Genomic DNA, 21,322 nt, shown 5'->3' on the forward strand with positions numbered 1-21,322 from the left:
TAATTACGCTGATTACTCTTTGAGTAATTACGCTGATTACTCTTTGAGTAATTACGCTGATTACTCTTTGAGAATTACTCCTGTCACATTTGAGTTTGTGGTCTTATATTTGGATCATGATTTTTATTACAATTCCTCATTTTCCCTTGAATATCTGATAGTCATTTTTCTCCATTGGGAGATGAAGTTTATGTCCCTTCACGACATCCTATATATTTTACAGATTTTTACTCATCATATCATATATTGTTTAGTAGCTATTTCATTTTTTCTTAAAAACCATCTTTTTTTTTTTTTTTTTTAGGTCCCATTGACTTACTGTTGTAATTTGGACTGGCTACTTTCTAGCCCTGGAGCATAGCTATCATTCAGAGATTCCTTTTCCATCATTTCCCTATCTCACATCTTCTTTCTTGGATTTCATCCTTTGTGTTTGCAATATATTTTAAATTAGCTATCTCAGAAAATGTACACGAGAGATAGACTTTCTGAACTCTTGTTGTACAAGATTGAGTTTATGTTGGCTCCACACTTTTATCAGTTTTCTAGGGCTGACTTAAAAAAGTACCATAAATTGTATGGTTTAAAATAAGTCTCACAGTTCTGAAGGTGAGAAGGTCAAAAGTAAGGTGTCAGCCAAGTTGGTATCTGAGGGAGAATCTGTTCCATGTCTCTCTCCTAGCTTTGGGTGGTTGCCAGCAGTCCTTGGCGTTCTTTGGCTTGTAGGTGCATCGCTCCGGCTTCTGCCTCTGTTACTGCCTGGCGTTTTCCTTGTGTGTCTCTGTGTTCTTCTGTCTTTACATGGCTTTCTTAGGACAATGGTCATTGGATTTAGGGCCCACTCCACTTCAGTATGGCCTCATTTTAACTTGATTACCTCTGCAAACACCCCATTTCTAAATAAGGTCCCATTTTCACAGGTACAAGGGATAAGCACTTCAACTTGTCTTTTTGGGGACACAATTCAACCCACAACCACACTGGATAGATGGTTTGGCTGGGTATATATAGAATTCTAGGATGAAAATAACTCATCCTCAGGGTTTTGAAGACCTTACTTCACTCTAGCTTAGAATCATTTTTGCTGATGAGAAATCTGATGTCAATTTAATTCTATTTTGTTGGAGTCCTTTTTGGAAAAAAAAAAAAATCTTGGGGCATGGCTAACATCTCTTTATTCTTAGTGTTCTAAAATTTTAACATGATGTTGTCTCTTTCATTTGAAGATTCGTTTTTCTCCAAACCATTCCCCCTTTTCAAGACTGGAAAATGTCCAATTATTTCTTTGATAATTTTCTTTTCTTTATTTTGTCTATTCTTCATTTTTGGAAATCTTATTGGCTGTTGTAGCAGACAAGGTTCAATGAGAGGAGCAGAACCACTAAAAATGATGTAAAATAAGGACTTATTTTAGGGATTTATCCTCATACCGTTGTGGGGGCTGGTAAAATGATCTTGATTTGGCTGTTTCTTCTGCATCTGGTGCTGAGCTTGAAGTTACAGGACAGGTGTTAGGGGTTAAAAGATAGAAGTAAAGTGGGGAGAGCAGGACACCTGGGACCTGTGATGTGAATAACAAGCTGGAACCTCTCTCCTTCTATCACAGGTACTTGTGATGGCTTCTCTCTGTTGCTAAGTCTCCAACCTTGCTTCTGTGGGTGCCCTGTAGTAGATACTAGTATTATTGTGTGGAGCCACACTCAGGCCTAACTCAGGAGTTGGAGAAGTTGAAGGAAGAGATAATGTGGGAGCTGGAGGGCCCTGGGCCTGCAGTGTTTTGTGCTCACAATGTGAATGAGCAGAACCATGAAATTGTGCATGAGCTGCGACAGCACCAGACTCATATCAACCTTGGTAGAGCAAGTATTACTTTACTTCTATGGTCCAAATTCCATGCAGATTTTTCTTGTGGGCAGTCCTAACAAGAAACATAGAGAAAGGAATTCTCGGAAATAAAGTTTAGCTTAGTCAAGTTGACATATTTCAAAGCCAACAAGAGTTGGGTGTTGGACCTCTTGAATTGATCTTTTCTTCTTCTTTTTTCTGTCCTATTTTCTATTTTTTTGTCTTTCAGCTCTTCATTCTGAGTGGCTTTCTTTATCTTCCAACTCTTTTATATTATACTTCTCCCTCGACAATCATAAATTCAATTTTCAAAAGTTTCAGCTTATTCTCTGATAATTTTTAATACAATCTTAGTATTACTGTTTTTTTTTGTTGTTGTTGTTTGTTTTGTTTTGTTTTTGAGATGGAGTCTCACTCTGTCTCCCAAGCTGGAGTGCAGTGACACGATCTCGGCTCCCCCTGCAACCTCCGCTTCCCGGGTCCAAGCAATTCTCCTGCCTCAGTTTCCCAAGTAGCTGGAACTACAGGCGCCTGCCACCACGCCCGGCTAATTTTCATATTTTTAGTAGAGACGGGTTTCATCATGTTGGCCAGGCTGGTCTTGAACTCCTGACCTCAAGCGATCCGCCTGCCTTGGCCTCCCAAAGTGCTGAGATTGCAGACGTGAGCCACCGCACCTGACTGGTTACTGTTTTTTATGTATGTAATGTCGTCCCAAATTTCTGTAAGAATGTCCTATTTTTTTTCTCATACCTCTTCTATTCTGTAAATTATTTCTGTTTTTTCTGGGGTGAATTTTTTGGTATCACCATTTTTTTCAATGAGCTGTTATTTTGTTTCCCATCTCATTTTAATGTGGAGAGTAAAGCAATTCCATCTTGGATGTTAATCCACCATGTTAACTTCTCATTAACCCCAGTTCTGTGAAGGCCTCTAAGATTTCCAGCTTATTTATTGTTCGTTGTGTAAGAGTAGATACTTACCATAAATTTCTGGTCAAAACAACCTTGATGTTACTGTGCTACAATTGTCCTACCTGTCCCTTCTGAAGCATGTATACCCTTTCCCTATGGCATGTGAGTACTGGTTCTGCGGGTAATGGTGCAGGAATCCACCCTCTCGTCTTATGGCTGCCCAAGATAAGGCTTCTGTTTGTAAGTCACTATTAAATGTTTCTTTCTGAGAAACTGGATTTGTCAGCCTCTTTCTTCAGCCCCACAACTTCCTCAGCCTTTGTGGGTAGATTTGCCTAGACCTGTCCACCACAGAACAATGCAATAAGAAGGCTAACTAGGAGCTTGGTGTCCATGGATATTCTTGTTCACTGGTACATTTAAGTTAGGATGAGCAGATGAATGGAGCCTTCCCTACTCCCAGCCTCAAAGCTAAAATATGGTTATTTTGTTCAGAGGCACAGAACCCAATTTAAATGTCCTGTTCTCTCCTAAATTTTTTAAAAAACTTGTTTAGCAAAGAACCCTTTGATATTTTGCCTGGAAGTGAACATCTGGCTCTCTGCCATTTTTGTTAAAGGGATGAAATGAAGTTAATTGTCTTATACACATGTACTCATACACAGTTAATCCCCTGATATCATTTTTCACTCTGACTTCATTAAACCTTCTAACTGAGATTTCAAAGCCTCTCAGGAGTTGGACAATTTAACTCCCATTTTCACTGTAGGCCTCTTTGTACATCCTAGGCTGAGGCTGATATGTTTTGTCTATCAGCTGTATTAGATCTCACAGAAATTGATTGAAATCACTTGTCCATTGCAGACCTCCTCCTGCTCTGTTTTGTTCCTTCACTACTGCTTAAATGGAATCTTTGAAGCGAGGGAAGACAAATTCATGTGCTAAGACCTCTTTCTTAAACTGGAGTTTATTGACTTTAAAACTAGAAAAATAACAAGTAATTTACAAAATACACCCAAGTCTTATGGACTTCTGTAAATACATAGTCCCCTGGCTTTGGAATAGAGATTTTTTTCTTTTTTTTTTTTTTAGACAGGATGTCGCTCTATCACCTAGGCTGGAGTGCAGTGGTGTGATCTCAGCTCACTGCAATCTCTGCCTCCTGGGCTCAAGTGATCTTCATGCCTTAGTATCCCGAGTAGCTGAGATTACAGGTGCCTGCCATCACACCTGGCTAATTTTTGTATGTTTAGTAGAAAGGAGATTTTGCCATGTTGGCCAGGTTGATCTAGAACTCCTGACCTCAAATGATCTGCCTGCCTCGGCCTCCCAAAGTGTTGTGATTACAGGCGTGAGCCATGTGCCCAGCCGGAATCCAAGTGTTTTTTATTTCTTAAAACATGACAATCTTTTCCTCAAATAAGTGTCAAAAAGGTGACAGGCAATGTCACCTTAATCTCTTACTGGTTTTTCTTTCTCATGGGATGGTACAGAATTAGAGTATGATAGCGTCCTGGGTGAAAATGGTAGAAGGGATACTAAGTATAATACAATGAAATAGTTTATTCTCTTTAGCTCAGTGGTTCTCAACTTGGGGCTATTTTTCCTCTTAGACGATATTTGGTACTGTTTGAAGACTTTTTTGGTTGAGAGAACTGAGGATATTCTACTGGCATCAGTGCATAGAGGCCAGGGGTAACTGTAAGCATTCTTTTTTTTTTTTCTTTTGAGACAGGGTCTTGCTCTGTTGCCCAGGCTGGAGTGCAGTGTTACAGTCATGCCTCACTGCAGCCTCAACCTCCTGGGCTCAAGAAATCCTCCCACCTTAGCCTTCCAATTAGCTCAGAGCACAGGTACATACAACCATGCCTGGCTAATTGCCAATTTTTTTGTAGAGATAGGGTTTTGCTATGTTGCCCAGGCTGGTCTTTAGTATCTGGGCTCACACGATCTGCTCGCCTTAGCCTCCCACAATGCTGGGATCACAGGCATGAGCCACTGTGCCTGGCCTAGTATTCTTAATACATAGGACACAACAAAGAATTATGTAGTCAAAAATGCAAATAGTGCTGAGTTTAAGGACTTTTTCTCTTGTGCAACAATGTGAATATACTTAACAATACTAAACTGTACACTTAATGGTTGAGATGGCAAATTTTATGTTACATGTATTTTACCACAATTTAAAAAATGAGTCCTTATTTGCTAGGAAAAATTTCTGTTTACCAGTTAGTTTTATGCTATTTGATAAGAAAAAGAACATTTTATTTACTTCTATGCTCTGTTAGAGCTTACTTCATTGTTAAGATTGAAGTATAATATGTGGTGAAATACAGAATGGAGCCCGTATGTGCAGATACTCTAGGAAAGCCAACTAAGCTACTGTGCCAGGAATTTGCAAACCACAGACATGAACTAACTATGGATAACTTAAGCAATAGACAAAATGTACTGGAAGGCAATGCAGTCAGTTGTAAATCTGGAAGAGAAGCCCTACACCGAAGCTATGAGAAGGACAAGGCCCAGGGCAGCCTCAGGGAATCTGTCTGGGTGCAGGATTCAATAGGCAGTGTCTCCAGAGCCCCATGGCCAGAATGAATCCACCCATAATCCCTGCAGTGTTTTTGGGAGAGTGTGTGATAGGCCAAGCTTGGGTCCTGTACTCTTCTCTCAGCCCAGGCAGCTTGTGGCAACCTATGTGACATCTCATGAAGATTGTACACAAAGGGAAGAGGCAGTTTCTTGTCCCCAGAAGGGATGCTGGGCAGGTAAGAACAATAGATATCCACTTTAGCTGCAAGGTAGATACTGCCTCCTGCTGTCTAAAATCAAAATACAAAGAGCTAAACAAGCAACAAAATGCTTAAATCACTTTTGCTTACTGTGAACCTTAGGGAAATCATTTAGTCTCTGTTTTGTCTTCTACAAAATGAAGAACTTGAATTTAATGACACAACTTCCTTTTCATTCTAGCATCATATAGATATATTTCCTTATGTTTTAAAAGGGTCTTTGAACTCTTGTTCATATATACTTTATATTTTGCCTGGATTGTGGATTCTCCTCTCATTTGATCTATTCTTGGAATGGCTTCCTAAGGCTGCAGGATAGTTCTGAATTTCGGGATATTGATCTGCTTTTAGGGTATGTGTGGGAAGGATAATTTTTATCAGTAAGAAAGTAAATTTCAATTGTTCATCTCCCTATAGAGAAAGCATGCATGGGTGTTGGGAGTGTGGAGAAGGAGGAAGAAAGAGAAGGCTGAAACAGCAAAGCCCTTGCCAGCTCTGTGTTCTGCTAAAAGGTTAAACCCTGCATAGAGAGTGCTTCACCCAGAGAAACACAGTGGGTTTCTGTGTGTGGAAAGGGAGGACCTGAGCTGAAGGACATCAGGAAAATGAGTTTCTGGGGAAGTGAGAAGGAGGGGGGTTTAAAGAAAGAGGAGTTGGGAGACAGGTGGTAGGAGGCTGCAGCCTGCAAAAGTAGGTGGCCAGTGAGAAATTCCTGATCTGGGGTAAGTAAAGGATTTGGGCTGGGCGTGGTGGCTCACACCTGCAATCCTAGCACTTTGGGAGGCTGACGCCGGTAGATCACTTGAGGTCAGGAGTTCAAGACCAGCCTGGCCAATATGGTGAAACCCCATTTCTACTAAAAATATAAAAATTAGCCAGGGATGGTGGCACGTGCCTATAATCCCAGCTACTTGGGAAGCTGAGGCAGGAGAATCGTTTGAACCCAGGAGGCGGTGGTTGCAGTGAGCCGAGATCGCATGCCACTGCACGCCAGCCTGGGTAACAGAATGAGACACCGCCTCCAAAAAAAAAAAAAGGATTTGAAGGATGGGGATAATATCCATAATATCCAATTTTAGTTTTGTTCAATTTCATGACCCTTGCACAGTAGAAAATTCCACAATTTATGCAAATCTCCAGCAACATCTACATTCTCATTAAAGCCTGTAGCACTGGTTTGTAGAAAGTTAAAGAGAACAGGGTGAGAGCAACATCTGAGTTGGCATGGGGAAAAGGGAAGTGAACCTAGAGAGTGGCTGCAGCAGGAGAGGTTGCAGGAAAATCAGGAGGTGAGGGGGAGGTAGGAACTTGGAGCTGGAAGTGACCGTGGTGGTAAGTTGTAAGTTGTTGGAAATTCTCAGACATTTGTGGGAAGAATTGGACTTTCCAGAGGACTCAGAGTGAGAGCACGGGCCACAAAGGTAAGGGGAAATTAGTGTAACTTTGGGCCACACTAATGAACAATAAAGAGGTGGAGCTCCCACCTTCCCTCTTAGGTGGAAGGGTGAGGTGCTGCAGAAGACCCCAAAATAGTGTGGTGGGATTCTTTTTTTGTCTTAGTCTTTCGTTTCATTGTATAGTATGTCTTCACAGAAAGAGTGCTCCCAAATATAAATAAATTTACTATGGAATAAACATTGTATTTATTTGTGTATATAACATTTATTGACATCTGCCCACTGCGAGCATAGATGAATAAGACACAGTCACACCATAAAGGAGTTTATCCTTAAAAGGAGTGAAAGACATTCAAAAACCAACTGCAATAAAAAAGGGTGACATAATTGCTAAATAGAGTGGAGGAACAGTGCTTATCAATTCTGATTATGCAACAATGATATACAATCCAATGAATGAATGGATGTTCCCCCTGAAGTTTCTATTTCTTTCTTGAATTACTTTTCTTTCCTATTGAGAGAAAAAAAAGAACATTCTGATATGTAGAAAATACATAAAAACCATCCTAAGATTATACAGGCAAAGGAAATGTCACAGAAACTATATTCTATTATTCACTCAGCCCAGTTCTTTGTGCCTGGGACAAAGATTCTGAAGAACAACCTCCAGATGCTAAGAAGGTAGGATTGACTGGAGTGTGGGCCCAGGGCTCAGGTACCTTTGCATCTTGTCTCTACCAGTTTACTACCTGTGCGACCTTAGGTAGTTGACTACTTAACCTCTCTTAGCATCGGATTACAAATCTGTAAAATGTGGATAATAATGTCTCATTGAATTCTTGAATTAAATGAGTTAATCCATGTGAAGTCTTGGGATACTGCAAGTACTCAATGCATGCTAGCTATTATTTATTTATTTTCTGAGACAGAGTCTCACTCTGTTGCCCAGGCTGGATTGCAGTGCTGTGATCTTGACTCACTGCAACCTCTGCCTCCTGGGTTCCAGCAATTCTCATGCCTCAGCCTCCTGAGTTGCTGGGACTACAGACATGCGTGAAGGTTCATGCCTGGCTAATTTTTGTATTTTTAGTAGAGATGGGGTTTTACCATGTTGCCCAGGTCTCGAACTCCTGGACTCAAGCGATCCCCAACCACCTTGGCCTCCCAAAGTGCTGGGTAAAGGCGTGAGCCACCGCGCCCAGCCAGCTATTATTTTTGTCATTCTGAGTATAGCATTAGGAATCTTGTATCTTAATCACTTTCTTTGGAATCTATGTTTTCTGCTCATATTACTTTTTAGATTAATTAACTCCCTACGTATACAGCCTACATAATTAAATTCTATTTCCATTTGTCCAGAAGTTACTTCTTTCCAACTCTGACCAGGGATGCCCTTTTGTCTAATACTTAAGGTTTTAATGCACTAGTCTCTTTTCTTCCTCTTAAATTTAATCAGTATGCCTCAGATCTTCTTTAGTCTCTTTGTATTTTTCTTAGGGTTCTAAAATATTTACAGACTGCTGTAGAATATTCCATGAGTTTCACAGTTTTATGTAAGGGGAGGGTAGTATTTTCGGTTTTCTTGGTGATAACTTTACCAACAATAGTCAGCATTTTGTGAATCTTTTGGGCAGCAGTGGTTCTTTACGTCAGATCTTTTGGGAATAGTTACATAGCATTTTCCAAAGTGTGTTCTCTGAAGTACTATTTTATGGGACTCATTGGGACCCATAAAAATGATTATGATTTAGGAAACACTGAGTTAAACATTTGTTCAATACTCCATACTCTCTAATAGTCTATACACCTGAAATGTAGTAGGTAGTGTTTCTTGAACTTATTCGTCCATAGCCTCCTTTTCTGGGAATCACCCTGTAGGACTAGTGTTCTGAGAATACAGTTTGGGACATGCAGATTTCTAGTAAATGCTAGGTTGAACTGATATCTTAAATCCAGTGTCTTACTGGAATATTTCTCCCCTGAGGACAGTCCTCTATTATGTGGAAGCACTTTCGTTGCTCATGTGATCATTTGAAGACTCTTTAGTGATCTTTTTGCAGTGTATTCTCTTCATCCTGATATTTTTACTGGCTAGGTTTAGTTATATCTGCTGATTTAAAGATGTCATTCTGTATTCTTTTATTCTTACTAGGATAAAAAGCTTACTGGGCAGTGATAGGCCGGGATATGTTGTAGAAAAAGTACGAAGTCACATAGTCCCCACTTGGAATCATGGCTCAAGCACTCGACAGTCACATGACCTTGGACAGTCCTCTTAGCCTCTTTGAACCTTACTTTCCTTATCTTTATCCAGAGACAGAGCTTTTTATTCTTGTCCTTTGATTTCTTTCTCAAATACTACTTTTGGCTGACTCAATACAGTAAATCCAAATCAGTGCACTCATAAAAACTGAATTTGGAACTTGATTAAACCAAAAAAGCATAGATTGGGACATGGGATACACATAAGTATCAAGACCAGGAATGATAAGCAGTTTCTGTCCGTGGTTAACCACTTTCTCTACATGCAAACAGGAAGAGCAGGGCCACTTTTAATTATTTAGGGTTGAATCCTTAGGAGTGGGCGGCTATGAAGAAAGGCGTTTTGTCCCTTCGATCCACCCCTACAGGGGACACTCTCCTAAACTATTTAAACTGAGAGAGGAAGAGCAGTGGGTGGCAGCCTGAAGAAAATCTTGACAATATCATTTGCATAATTTTACCACATGATACTATGTTACTGAAACTCACAATCAACCTCTTCATAGTATATCACAGCCTAGTTATATTTTAAGTATCTAAGGTCTCCAATTCCTCCCCTCAATAGGCTTTTTGATATAAGTTCCAGTGTGGTTTTCCAGGTAAATACCCATTTCCCAGCCTTCCTTTTCCTACCCCACTGTAAAAAGAAAATGGGAAATCCTCTTATTTGAAATAATAAATATTACCATATAGTTTCTGAATGCCTTTAATATCATCCTGGGAAAGTTTAAAATGTTGGGGATCTCCATTTCCATAGGTCGGATACATCACTGCATTAGGATCAGAGGAATGTCCCATACCCAAAGAATGACCAAGTTCATGAGTGGCAGCATACAGGAAGTTAATTCCTACAACCGAAGAAGTGACAAACAGTAATGATAAAAATAGCTACATACATTATGTAATATTATGTATAATATATGATATCATAATTTAAAAAAAACTAAAGAAAAATACACAATTTTTAGCCCACGGTAGCTTACTTATTTGTTTCTAGGCTTTCAAAAGTGGAGAGGGATTGGAAGATTAATCAGAATAGGAGTGCTTTAATCTCATCACTACTTCTGCTTCTTAAAAATGTGTAATTTTTCTTTATTTGCTTCTTTCATTCAGGCAGCAACACTCTGCAGTGGAAAGCAAAGGTTTTAAAAGCACTAACACCTAGATTTGAAATGTAGCTCCACTACTTACTATCTGAACAACTCTGGACAGATTAATCAATGTTGCTGAGTCTCAGTTTCTCATCTGTTAAACAGAGACAGTAATTTCTTCCCTATAGATTTGTCATGATAACTGGAGTTTCTCAATATTTGGGAAGTCACGGCCATTCAATAAATGTTAGTGACTTTGGATATCAGAAGAGAGAAAAGTGGCTTTGAGAAAGTGAAGATTGAAAGGCAGGATCTCTAGGCAATGCTGGGCTTTGCTTTTGATTTTGATTCATTAACTTACATTACATATATCCTTTGTTCTCCCTCATACTCATTGAAAGGCTTTGCAAGTATGTGGAAGGTATGAGCCCGTGTGTTTGAGGAGTGGCCAGAGCTCTGGTGATGTTGCATTGAATTGAAGGAAGCTGCCTTTAACCTACCTTAAGTGGGAAGAAAGAAGAATGAAAAGAATATGCCAGATGCATATGGGAGGCAGCATCACAATTTAACAGAGATTTTCACAGCAAGGCAGAAAGCTATAGTGAATTCCCTTTGCCAAACACAAGTACAAATTTCCCTTTTAGGGCCAGTTGGTAGCCTTAAGAAAAATTGTCTCTAATTGGGATTATTTATGCCAGAGCTCTTCTCCATTAGTTCTCTCATGTGCCTATAATATCCTACTATGTAAAACGATAAAAATGATATACTAAATCATGGAGTTGGTTCTTTTTGGAAAATAGTGAATAATTCCAGAATTGCATATACTTCTTAAATATCATAGTTTCTACTTCTCTTTCTTTTCCATTTGGGGCATGTATTTTTTGGAAATATGAAGAAAGAGCTATAATTTAATGAATTATTAATACATTCCAAGCACTGTATAAGCATTATCTCATTTAATTTAAAGAATCCTTGATGTGGGAACTATTTATATTTCCATTCCACAGAGGAGGAAACTGAGGCTCAGAGAAATTCAATAACTTGCCCAATGACACAGAGTAATTGGTAGACGTACAGCAAATTGGATCAGTGGTGCTTGACTCCATAGCCTGAGTGTTCATCTTCTGTGTGTGTAGCATTATGAGTATATTACATGAAATAATGCATTTCAGGCATATAGTACAGTGTTTGGCACTTAGCAAGGGCTCAATACTTATTATAAATTAAAATAATTATTTAACTTAGTGTAAGTCCAGGATTTTGAAAAGGATGTGGAGTAGAAGAGACATGAGATGCTATACCTAGACTGCTACCATCCGTCCAGCGTTCATCCTCATCGAAGTGAGCATCTCCTCCAAGACCTTTCCCAGGTGCAAAGGCATGAGCCAGTGTGTTTCCTGGCCCATCAAATGGGTAGGCGTCCCCATGAGCTGAAAGAAAATGGAGTGATTGTTCTTAGTGACTGATTTGTTTTTTCTCCAGTCATTTTATTTTTCAGTTTATACGATTATTGAGGCTAGAAAAAGCAGCCCAGGCCAGGCCAGGCATGGTGGCTCACTTTGCGAGGCCGAGGTGGGCGGATCACCTGAGGTCAGGAGTTTGAGACCTGTCTGGCTAACATGGTGAAACCCTGTCTCTACTAAAAATACAAAAATCTGGGCGTGGTGGAACATGCCTGTAATCCCAGCTACTTGGGAGGCTGAGGCTGGAGAATTGCTTGAACTCAGGAGGTGGAAGTTGCAGTGAGCTGAGATCGCGCGACTGCACTCCAGCCTGGGTGACAAGAGTGAAACTCCATCTCAAAAAATAAATTAAAAAAAAAAAAAAGGCAGCCCAGTCCAAGTAGCTGACATTGTTATGCACTGTCAGTTGCATTCACAGGGTAGTTTGGGTGCTTTCTTGGCCCAGACACTTTTCCTTTCACATAACCATTGCTCATCACTGATAATCACCATATATTGAAAGCTTACTGGATACGGGACTTAAAATGCAGTTATATCTAACTTGTGGTTGCATTTACGCTTTTGTTACATTTGACCATTTTGCTCGGCCAAAGGGTGGTGGGAGGGAGAAAGAATATGAATACTGCATTTGGCAAGTAATTTGTGCACCATTTCATATGTTTTTGTTTTTTTCTTAAAAACCTAGTTTATTCTTTGTGGGCATAGTAAATAGTCTCTTAGAGAGCCATGCTTCAAGACCTCTTAAAATGGCTTTTGATAGTCCTTTAATTTGTGATGCAGAGCTGGTTATCTTCAAGGTGATATGAGGCCAGTCCAGTTTATCTAGCTCTTAAAAAACTTGTAGTGCCATGATTAGTGCTTTCCCATAACATTTTCTTCAGTGTTGTCAATATTGTGGGTTGAAGCTCAAATTTCAACTACAGTATCCAGACAGTTCCGCATAGGACAGACCGAAATGGGCAACATTTTTCTCTAAATTTGCACCATGAAACACTAGTAATTAAGAACAGTTTATGTATATGGGTTATATATATATGTGTGTGTGTGTGTGTGTATACATATATATACCCATATAGATACCCATATATATACATATATACCCATTTTTAGTGTATACCCATATACTAAAAAAAAGGATTTTATATATAGGAAAACCCATATACAAATATATATGTATATTTGTGTGTATATGTATATATTTGTGTATATATGTATATATATTTGTATATATATTTGTATATATATATTTGTATATATATGTGTGTATATATGTATATACATTTGTATATATATATTTGTGTATATATATATTTGTGTATATATGTATATATATATTTGTGTATATATGTATATATATTTGTGTATATATATGTATATATATATTTGTGTATATATATATATTTGTGTATATATATATATTTGTATATATATATATTGAACCTCCCGGGTTTAAGTAACTCTCATGCTTCAGCCTCCCAAGTAGCTGGAATTACAGGCATGCGCCACCATGCTCAGCTAATTTTTGTTTTAGTAGAGATGGGGTTTCACCATGTTGGCCAGGCTGGTCTTGAACTCCTGACCGCAGATGATCTACCTGCCTGACCTCCCAAAGTGCTGGGATTACAGGCGTGAGCCACCATGTCCTGCTGTGTTATATATTTTTAAGTTCTTTAATATGAAAGTTTCCATTTCCTACTTCCTTGCCATATGAAAGGCATTAGCAACAGGTCATATACCACTCCTCAGGGGCCTCTTGAGGCCTTTGGAAGCTGCAACTCTTTCTGTTGATTTAATATTGATGTTAGCTAGATATATTGTAAACATACAGTCATGTGCTACATAATGATCTTTCAGTAAACAGACCACATATACAATGGTCCTATAAGATTATAATGGAGCTGAAAAATTCCTATAGCCTAGTGATATAGTAGCTGTGATAATGTCATAGCTCAATGCATTACCTTTTCAATGTTTAAATATGTTTAGCCTCACAAATACTTGCCATTGCGTTACAGTTGCCTACTGTATTCAGTATAGTAACATGCGGTATAGATTTACAGCCTAGGAGCAATAGGCTATACTATGTAGCCTAGGTGGATAGTGGGCTGTATTACCTGGGTTTGTATAAGTGTACTCTATGATGTTAGCACAATGACAAGATTGCCAAAGGTCTCATTTCTCAGAATGTATTCCCATTGTTAAGCAGTGCATGACTGTATATATAAATAATAATTCACATTACAAAACAGGGGTTGGCAAACTTTTTCTGTAAAGGGTCAGATAACCAGTGTTTAAGCGTTGTGATCTCTGTCACAATTGCAGCCTGAGCCCAAATAGTCATAGATAATAGGGAAATGAAGGAGCCTGACTGTGTTCCAGTAAAACTTTATTTACAAAAACAGAAGGTGGGCTGGATTTGGCTCATGCGTCATAGTTTGCCAACTGCTGCTATAAAAAGTGGCTCTATATTACCAGATTATAAAAATTGTAATAATATTGCTGAATCTATTATCTATCAATCAATCATATCTCATTAAAGGATTTCAACCCTCATAAGAAAAGAGCACTGATATAAACCATGAACAAACAAAACAGGACACAGGATTAGCCTACAGGAATCTTTCTTACCTCCTCGTGCAAAGCCAATCATGATGTCAGCAGTTCCCCATACAACTTTCCTGAAATGCAGGGGGATCTCTTTGCCCCACATGTTTAAAGCCTTTGACACTAATCGATCCACTGTAATATGCGGTAAGTCTCGAGTATATGATACGATCCTAGTGGCAAACAAGAAAACAATGTTTGACCTCTTAGGAAACAGGCTTTATTGTTTTTGCCAAAATGAGCCAGAGCAAAACTAACCTGTAGGTGACCACTTTGGAAGTCCATTTTGGGCTATTTGGAAATAGTGAGTATTCTGCAACATCTGGCACTCCACATCTGGGCTTCTGCATTATTTCTATGACGCGGGAGTTTAACATTCCAGTTATAGGTAGGCCAAAGAATTTTTGCATCTCCTTGAGTTTGGCTTCTAAACTGTTGGCATTTTTTGTTTCTGAGTCATAGAGATAAAATCTCTTGAGATAGTCCTATTGAAAACAGAGTAATTAATCTATAGTTCTTGTTTATTATCTTCTTTTATCTTAGAAGCCTATACATCTCTTGCCTTTGGGTCCTGTGGATTCAAATAATGATTTGAAGACAGAATAATTACATAGTCACTGAGTAAAATAAGTGTGCATTAGTGAGGAGAAAATTTAATATTGCTAATGAAGCACTGGCATGCCATTTCCTGAGCAAAAGAAAAGAATCCTTCAATTAAAAAAAAAATCCCTTTAAATGTTTTGGGGAGAAATACACTATACACTTTATAAAGCCTAGATGTGTGTAAGAGCAATCAGGAGGCATGTACCAGTCTGTCCTCAGGGGTATGACTAGGACCTTCTCTCAGTGTTATCATAGCCCCTGTGGGGGAGATCTGAGGTCAACCAGCCCTATCTAAGGTCCAGCTGAGATGTGGTTCCAGCTAAAAGTTAAAGGGTCTTAAAATTTTAGCTCTGGGAAAAGATATTAGGAAATTATTAAATAGTTCAATTTAATAATCTGGTGAAGGAACCAAAGCTTATAGCAACTAAATGATTTATGTGCCCAGGTTGACCCCTTAAATTACTAGCAGAACTGGACTTCATGTTCCTGACTCCTAGGCCCTTTTCCCTCTTTCTGCTCATTCAATTCCCAGCCCCTCTTTCTGCTGTTAAATCTCTAGTCAAACCCACTTTGGGAGATTACAGTATACAGTAGGACTCCCAGGTTTATTCCATGCAAAGTTGGGTTCCTGGGAATTTCTCTAAAGGTTCTCAGTATCTGGATACGAGGATAGGAATCCAGCAGCACAAACACAACAACAAAAGTGAATGAACTAACAACAATAGAAACCTCACAGGAACATTTTTAAGCACTTACTAGAGCCAGGCACTTACATATTTATTTTATGTAAACCTCATAACCACCCTATGAAACAAGTATGGCATTGTTATCCCTATTTTATACATGAAGAAACACAGCTCAGAGAAGTGAAATAAATTGCACAAGATCACCTTGTGAGTAACTGAAGGAGCCAGTATTTGAACTCAAGTGTTCTGACTTCTATACATTAGAAACATGTGTAGGGTTATATGATGCCTGATAATATTGTTGTTAAAATGATTTAAACATTGGCTCACTAATTTGCAGTTTATTTGGAGTAGATGGTAATGGTTACCTGTCTTGGGACCACCCAGGAATATGCAATTTATGTAAGAAATCTTATTAATATCGTGCCTTTTTTTCCTGTTACCAACAATTGTCTCATTAAATACAACAAATACTTATTGTTCATCCATGACAATTGATAACTGATCCTTTATTTAAAAACAAGTAACCCATTTAATCCCTTCTAGAGCTACAGACTGTACCGAGACACCCTCTGGAAGAAATCTCTCTGCTTTGTTGAGATGACTTTTTCTGTTTTTTTGTTAAACCTAGCTAACATCCCTCCAAGTAAAGACTAAGTTTCTGCCAACCTGCACTCTAAGTAAAGAAACTAAATGCAAAGTACTCTTTCTGGAGAATTCATTAGGTGGAACCATATAAAATTACTGTTGTGGAGATTTTAAAAGTTAAATACTAGTAACTTCATGTGGTTCAATCTAACTTATTATAACTGGAACTTTTTAAAAGTCTAAGTTAATGTGAATTAAAAATTGACTTTTCTTATGCTTAAAGCCTAAATTTACAAATAATACTTATGAGTAATCATCCCATTAGTTAACCAAATAATAATTAGTAGACTGCTTATATTTATTAGACTGCTTATTAAGAAGCATATTGGAAGGAACATGATTTTTGAACCAGAAGCACTTGTCCTTGATTTCTATCTCTACCACTAACAAGTATACGAATCAATTTAACTTTGGTTTCCTCTTTTTATAGAACTAAGGATTAAATGACACAATGTATATATAAGTACTTTATAATCTACAATTGTTACATACATGCTAGTTGGTTTTGTTATCGCCTCATTTACTTACTAGAATACCCCATGAGGTTTAAAACACATAATATTATTTTTTCTACTGGACATATAAGAAAACAAAGTCAGATGTTAATGCCTTGTCTATTGTCATTGACTTGTTGGAGAGTTGTAACTTCTACCCATGTTTTCTGACTTCAAATATCTCCATTACAAACAGTATTGTAAATATACAAACAGTATATTTACAAGTTGTATCTTAAGAGGCAATATTCTGTATACTATAGGAAAAGAATCTCAAGTTATAATAAATAAAAATAAGAGCTTAATTTAAACAATGTTTCAGGTATTGTGTTGAATGCTTCACAACACCCTAATTTGGTTGATACCATTCTTATCTCCAACTTCCAAATTGGAAACCTGAAGCTTAGAGAAGTTTAATGACCTTCCTGAGTCTATCTACGTAGTGAGTGGAGGGTTGGAACTCAAGCCCGATTTGAGCAGACTCTGAAACCTGCTTTTAATGGCTACTTGATGAAAACATATATTGCTTTTATAATCCGAAAAACTACCCCAAAGAAAATTCCACTGCAATGCTAACATGGGAGAAGAAATAATTGAAAAACACATTTCTTAATGCAGATGGCAAAAGAATGGAAGCCCAAGTAAGTGGGCTGTGACATACCTGAGCCTCTTCCCATTGTAGCTCACTCATGCCTCCCGCCTCCCGAGGCAGCGGCAGGGCCAGGCTGCCAGGCAGCAGGCACACAGCACACAGCACTGTGAGTCGCATAGCTGCCGTCCAGAGACAATTGTTCTTGGACCTATGGTTGATTTGGTGTTTTCTGCTAGTGACTGCAGAAATTTATATAGCTTCTCAGCCTCGAATGTGGAAATAGGTGACTCATTTGAGTGTTTTCTTTCTTTTTAGAGTCTACAGAACTTTGAAAGTATGTGTTATTTTTCATTAACTAAAACGAGGAAGTATTACATCGTTATTGGCAGGAAGCACACAATGCATTTGTCTTTCAAAGGATTTTTTTTTCTGTCTGCTGCATAAACTGAATCCATGAGAAACCTCATTTCTTTGCCAAAGTCAAATGACTGCTCACATAGGTATCATTCAGGACATTATGGTACATATATTCTTAAAGAATAATATATATTCTTAAATATATATTCTTATTATATGGTACCATATATTCTTAACAATTGAAAGGTATGGAAAAGTGCACAAAACGTATAAATAATGAAATAATAATTAAGCAAATACTGTAACCGTCACCAAAGTCAAGAAATAGAACATCACCAACAACCTGTGGTTCTCCATACAGGGGAAAGATGGCAGGAGGCAGATGGAAATGCTGCTGTGTGGCTGGATTAGTGGCCACCCTATATAGAACTGTGCTGTGTCCCCTCACCTTTCATGTCCCTTAGCAGAACAGTGATAATTCCCTTCTTTGGGTCTCCTTTTAATCTTTTCTTAATGGGGAACACTGCCCATCAGGTATTGTGTTGAATGCTTTACAACACCCTCATTTGGTTGATACCATTCTTATCTCCAACTTCCAAATTGGAAACCTGAAGCCTAGAGAAGTTTAATGACCTTCCTGAATCTATCTACATAGTGAGTGGAGGGTTGGAACTCAAGCCCGATTTGAGCAGACTCTGAAACCTGCTTTTAATGGCTACTTGATGAAAACATATATTGCTTTTATAATCTGAAAAACTACCCAAAGAAAATTCCACTGCAATGCTATGGAATTTCTTAATGGGGAACACTGCCTCTAATTCTTCTTGAATTAAACACGAAAAAATACCAAGCCAACAAAAATCTACAAGCACGGGCTTAACTGTTCATCTGGCTTACTTATTCTGCTTCTCATTTTATGGTAACAGATTCTTCCAAAGCTAGACCTTCAACTTGGATATCCAATTTTTTTCTTCCAATCACTCTGACTCTGGCTGCTACCCAGCTACAGGTAGGGCTGCATTGGTCCTTAGTACACAAAATGGTTATTCTACATATAGCAGTAAGAATCTATTACCTACAGATTCTAGCCCAATGACTCCATTCTTACCAAAGATGAAAGTGAGGCCAAGATGATAATTTAACTTATTATACTTCTCCCAGCTCACACAGATAGTAGCTCAGTGCTTTTTCTAACCCACTGCACTGCCTATTCACTTTGTAATAGGTCTTTCTCTTTTATTATATTATACATTACTTGGGAGAGCGCCGTGGCTTTTGATTCTAATACATCATGGGAAACACTCCAAATATGCTGGAACTAAAAAATTTAATTAATCACAAATCACTTAAATTACATGGTAATTGAGAACTGTGAGCCAGCAAAGGTAAAATTTTCAGATCAGTTAATTAAATTTTCTCTCTTTACAGAGTTGTCTTGATTCTGTATGGTCACAGTTTAACTAGAGTAATTGGTATCCTTAGTCAGAGTTTGACATATGATAAGGTGCACCATAAATATTTGTAGAATAATGAATATTTATGAACTTTACTTGAATCAGCTAAATATGAAATTATATCACGTTTTTGGTACTATTTGCATTGAATAAAAATCAAAAGGCATTTCCTCAAGTGAATGAGCACACAAGTCACAAACTGGATGAAAATAAATGCAAAGACACATCCATGGCCAGCCGCGGTGGCTCACGCCTGTAATCCTAGGACTTTGGAAAGCTGAGGCCAATGGATTGTCTGAGGTCAGGAGTTTGAGACCAGCCTAGGAAACATGGCAAAACCCTGTTTCTAATAAAAATACAAAAATTAGCCAAACATAGTGATGCGCGCCTGTAGTCCTAGCTACTCAGGAGGCTGAGGCACGAGAACTGCTCGAACCTCAGAGGCAGAGGTTGTAGTGAGCTGAGATCACTCCACTGCACTCCAGCCTGGGTGACAGAGGGAGACTCTCTCTCTCAAAAAAAAAACCAAAAAAAACAAACAAACAAACAAACAAAAAAGACGTATCCAGTAAAGGACTGTTATCCAAAATATACAAGTATCTTTTAAAACTCAACAATAAGAACACAAACAGTCTGATTTTAAAGATGGGCCAAAAACCTTAACAGACATCTTACCAAAAAAGATATACAGATAGTGAACAAACATATGAAAATATTCTTCACATCATATGTCATTGGGGAAATGCAAATCAAAACAGTAATGAGATACCACTACATACCAATTAGAAAGGCCAAAATCCAGAACAATGACAGTGGCAAATGCAGGATGTTTTAGTGGAAATGAAAAATGGTACGGCCACCTTGGAAGACAGTTTGATGGTTTCTTTCAAAACGAAACATACTCTTACGATATGATTCAGCAATGGTGCTCCTTGGTATTTACCTAAAGGAGATAAAAATATATGTTTACAAAAAAACATACATATGGATGTTTATAGCAGCTTTATCCATAGTTGCCCAAACTTGGAAGCAACCAAGATGTCATTCAGTAGGTGAATGAATACATGTACTGCGGGACATCCAGGCAATGAAATATTATTCAGTGCTAAAAAGAAATGAGTTGCAAAACCATGAATAAACATGAAAGAATCTTAAATGCATATTATTAAGTGAAAGAAGCAATCTGCGGGGCTACTTAGTGTATGATTCCAACTATATAACATTCTGGAAAAGGCAAAAATAGGTAAAAATATCAGTAGTTGTGTGGGCTGGACGTGGGATGGGGAGGATGAATAGGCAAAGCACAGAGAATTTCTGGGGCAGTGCATCTACTCTGTATAATACTGTAATGGTGGATTCATGTCATTTTACATTTGTCCAAACACATAGAATGTACAACATCAAGAGTGAACACAAATGCAATGGACTTTGGGTGATTATGATGTGTCAGTGTAGGTTCATCAATTGTAACAAATGTAGGCTGGGCGCGGTGGCTCACGCCTGTAATCCCAGCACTTTGGGAGGCTGAGGCAGGCGGATCACCTGAGGTCAGGAGTTTGAGGCCAGCCTGGCCAACATGGTGAAATCCTGTCTCTACTAAAAGTACAAAAATTATCCAGGTGTTGTGGCAGGTGCCCGTAATCCCAGCGGCTCAGGAGGCTGAGGCAGGAGAATCACCTGAACCCAGGAGGCGGAGATTGGAGTGAGCCGAGATCAAGCCACTGCACTTCAGCCTGGGCAACACAGTGAGACTCTGTCTCAAAAAAACAAAACGAAACAAAACAAAACAAAACAAACATACACACACACACAGAAACAAATGTACCCCTCTGGTGGGGGATGTTGATAATGGGGGAAGCTATGCATGTGTGGGGGCAGGAGGTATATGGGACATCTCCGTACTTTCCTTTCAATTTTGCTGTGAACTTAAAACTGCTTTTAAAAAAATAAAGTCTTAAAAAAGGTGTTTTCTAGATTTTGTATTTTACATTTCTGTTCACTTTTAGCAATTCAAAGAGCATTAGAAATTACAAACACTTTAAATTAGTTTTAGTAACTTTCTTCAATATTCACTCTTGAATAAGGAGACAGAAATCTCTTGTTCATCTAAATTGTAATTA

General features: G+C 38.4%; 1 protein-coding gene across 1 annotated transcript; it reads right to left on the reverse strand.

Annotated features, from left to right (window-relative positions):
* Window positions 1-7,166: 7,166 nt before the first annotated feature.
* Window positions 7,167-17,615, reverse strand: MMP7 (matrix metallopeptidase 7). The gene is made up of 6 exons (XM_002822397.3): window positions 17,461-17,615; window positions 14,627-14,853; window positions 14,393-14,541; window positions 11,603-11,731; window positions 9,897-10,058; window positions 7,167-7,459 (listed from the first exon to the last, which is right to left on the reverse strand). Exons 1-6 carry the CDS (start codon window positions 17,566-17,568, stop codon window positions 7,431-7,433), a joined length of 804 nt encoding a protein of 267 aa, XP_002822443.2. The 5' UTR covers window positions 17,569-17,615; the 3' UTR covers window positions 7,167-7,430.
* Window positions 17,616-21,322: the final 3,707 nt, after the last annotated feature.

Source organism: Pongo abelii, chromosome 9, assembly GCF_028885655.2.
Source record: "Pongo abelii isolate AG06213 chromosome 9, NHGRI_mPonAbe1-v2.0_pri, whole genome shotgun sequence".
Classification (NCBI taxonomy): domain Eukaryota; kingdom Metazoa; phylum Chordata; class Mammalia; order Primates; family Hominidae; genus Pongo; species Pongo abelii.

Excerpts from the sequence above, each read along its gene's own strand:
- MMP7 (XM_002822397.3), bottom strand. The coding sequence starts at position 17,568 with ATGCGACTCACAGTGCTGTGTGCTGTGTGCCTGCTGCCTGGCAGCCTG. Across the intron at positions 11,732-14,392 it reads GATTGGCTTTGCACGAGGAG|CTCATGGGGACGCCTACCCA; the intron begins GTAAGAAAGATT and ends ATTTTCTTTCAG. Across the intron at positions 10,059-11,602 it reads GACGGATGGTAGCAGTCTAG|GAATTAACTTCCTGTATGCT; the intron begins GTATAGCATCTC and ends CTTCGGTTGTAG.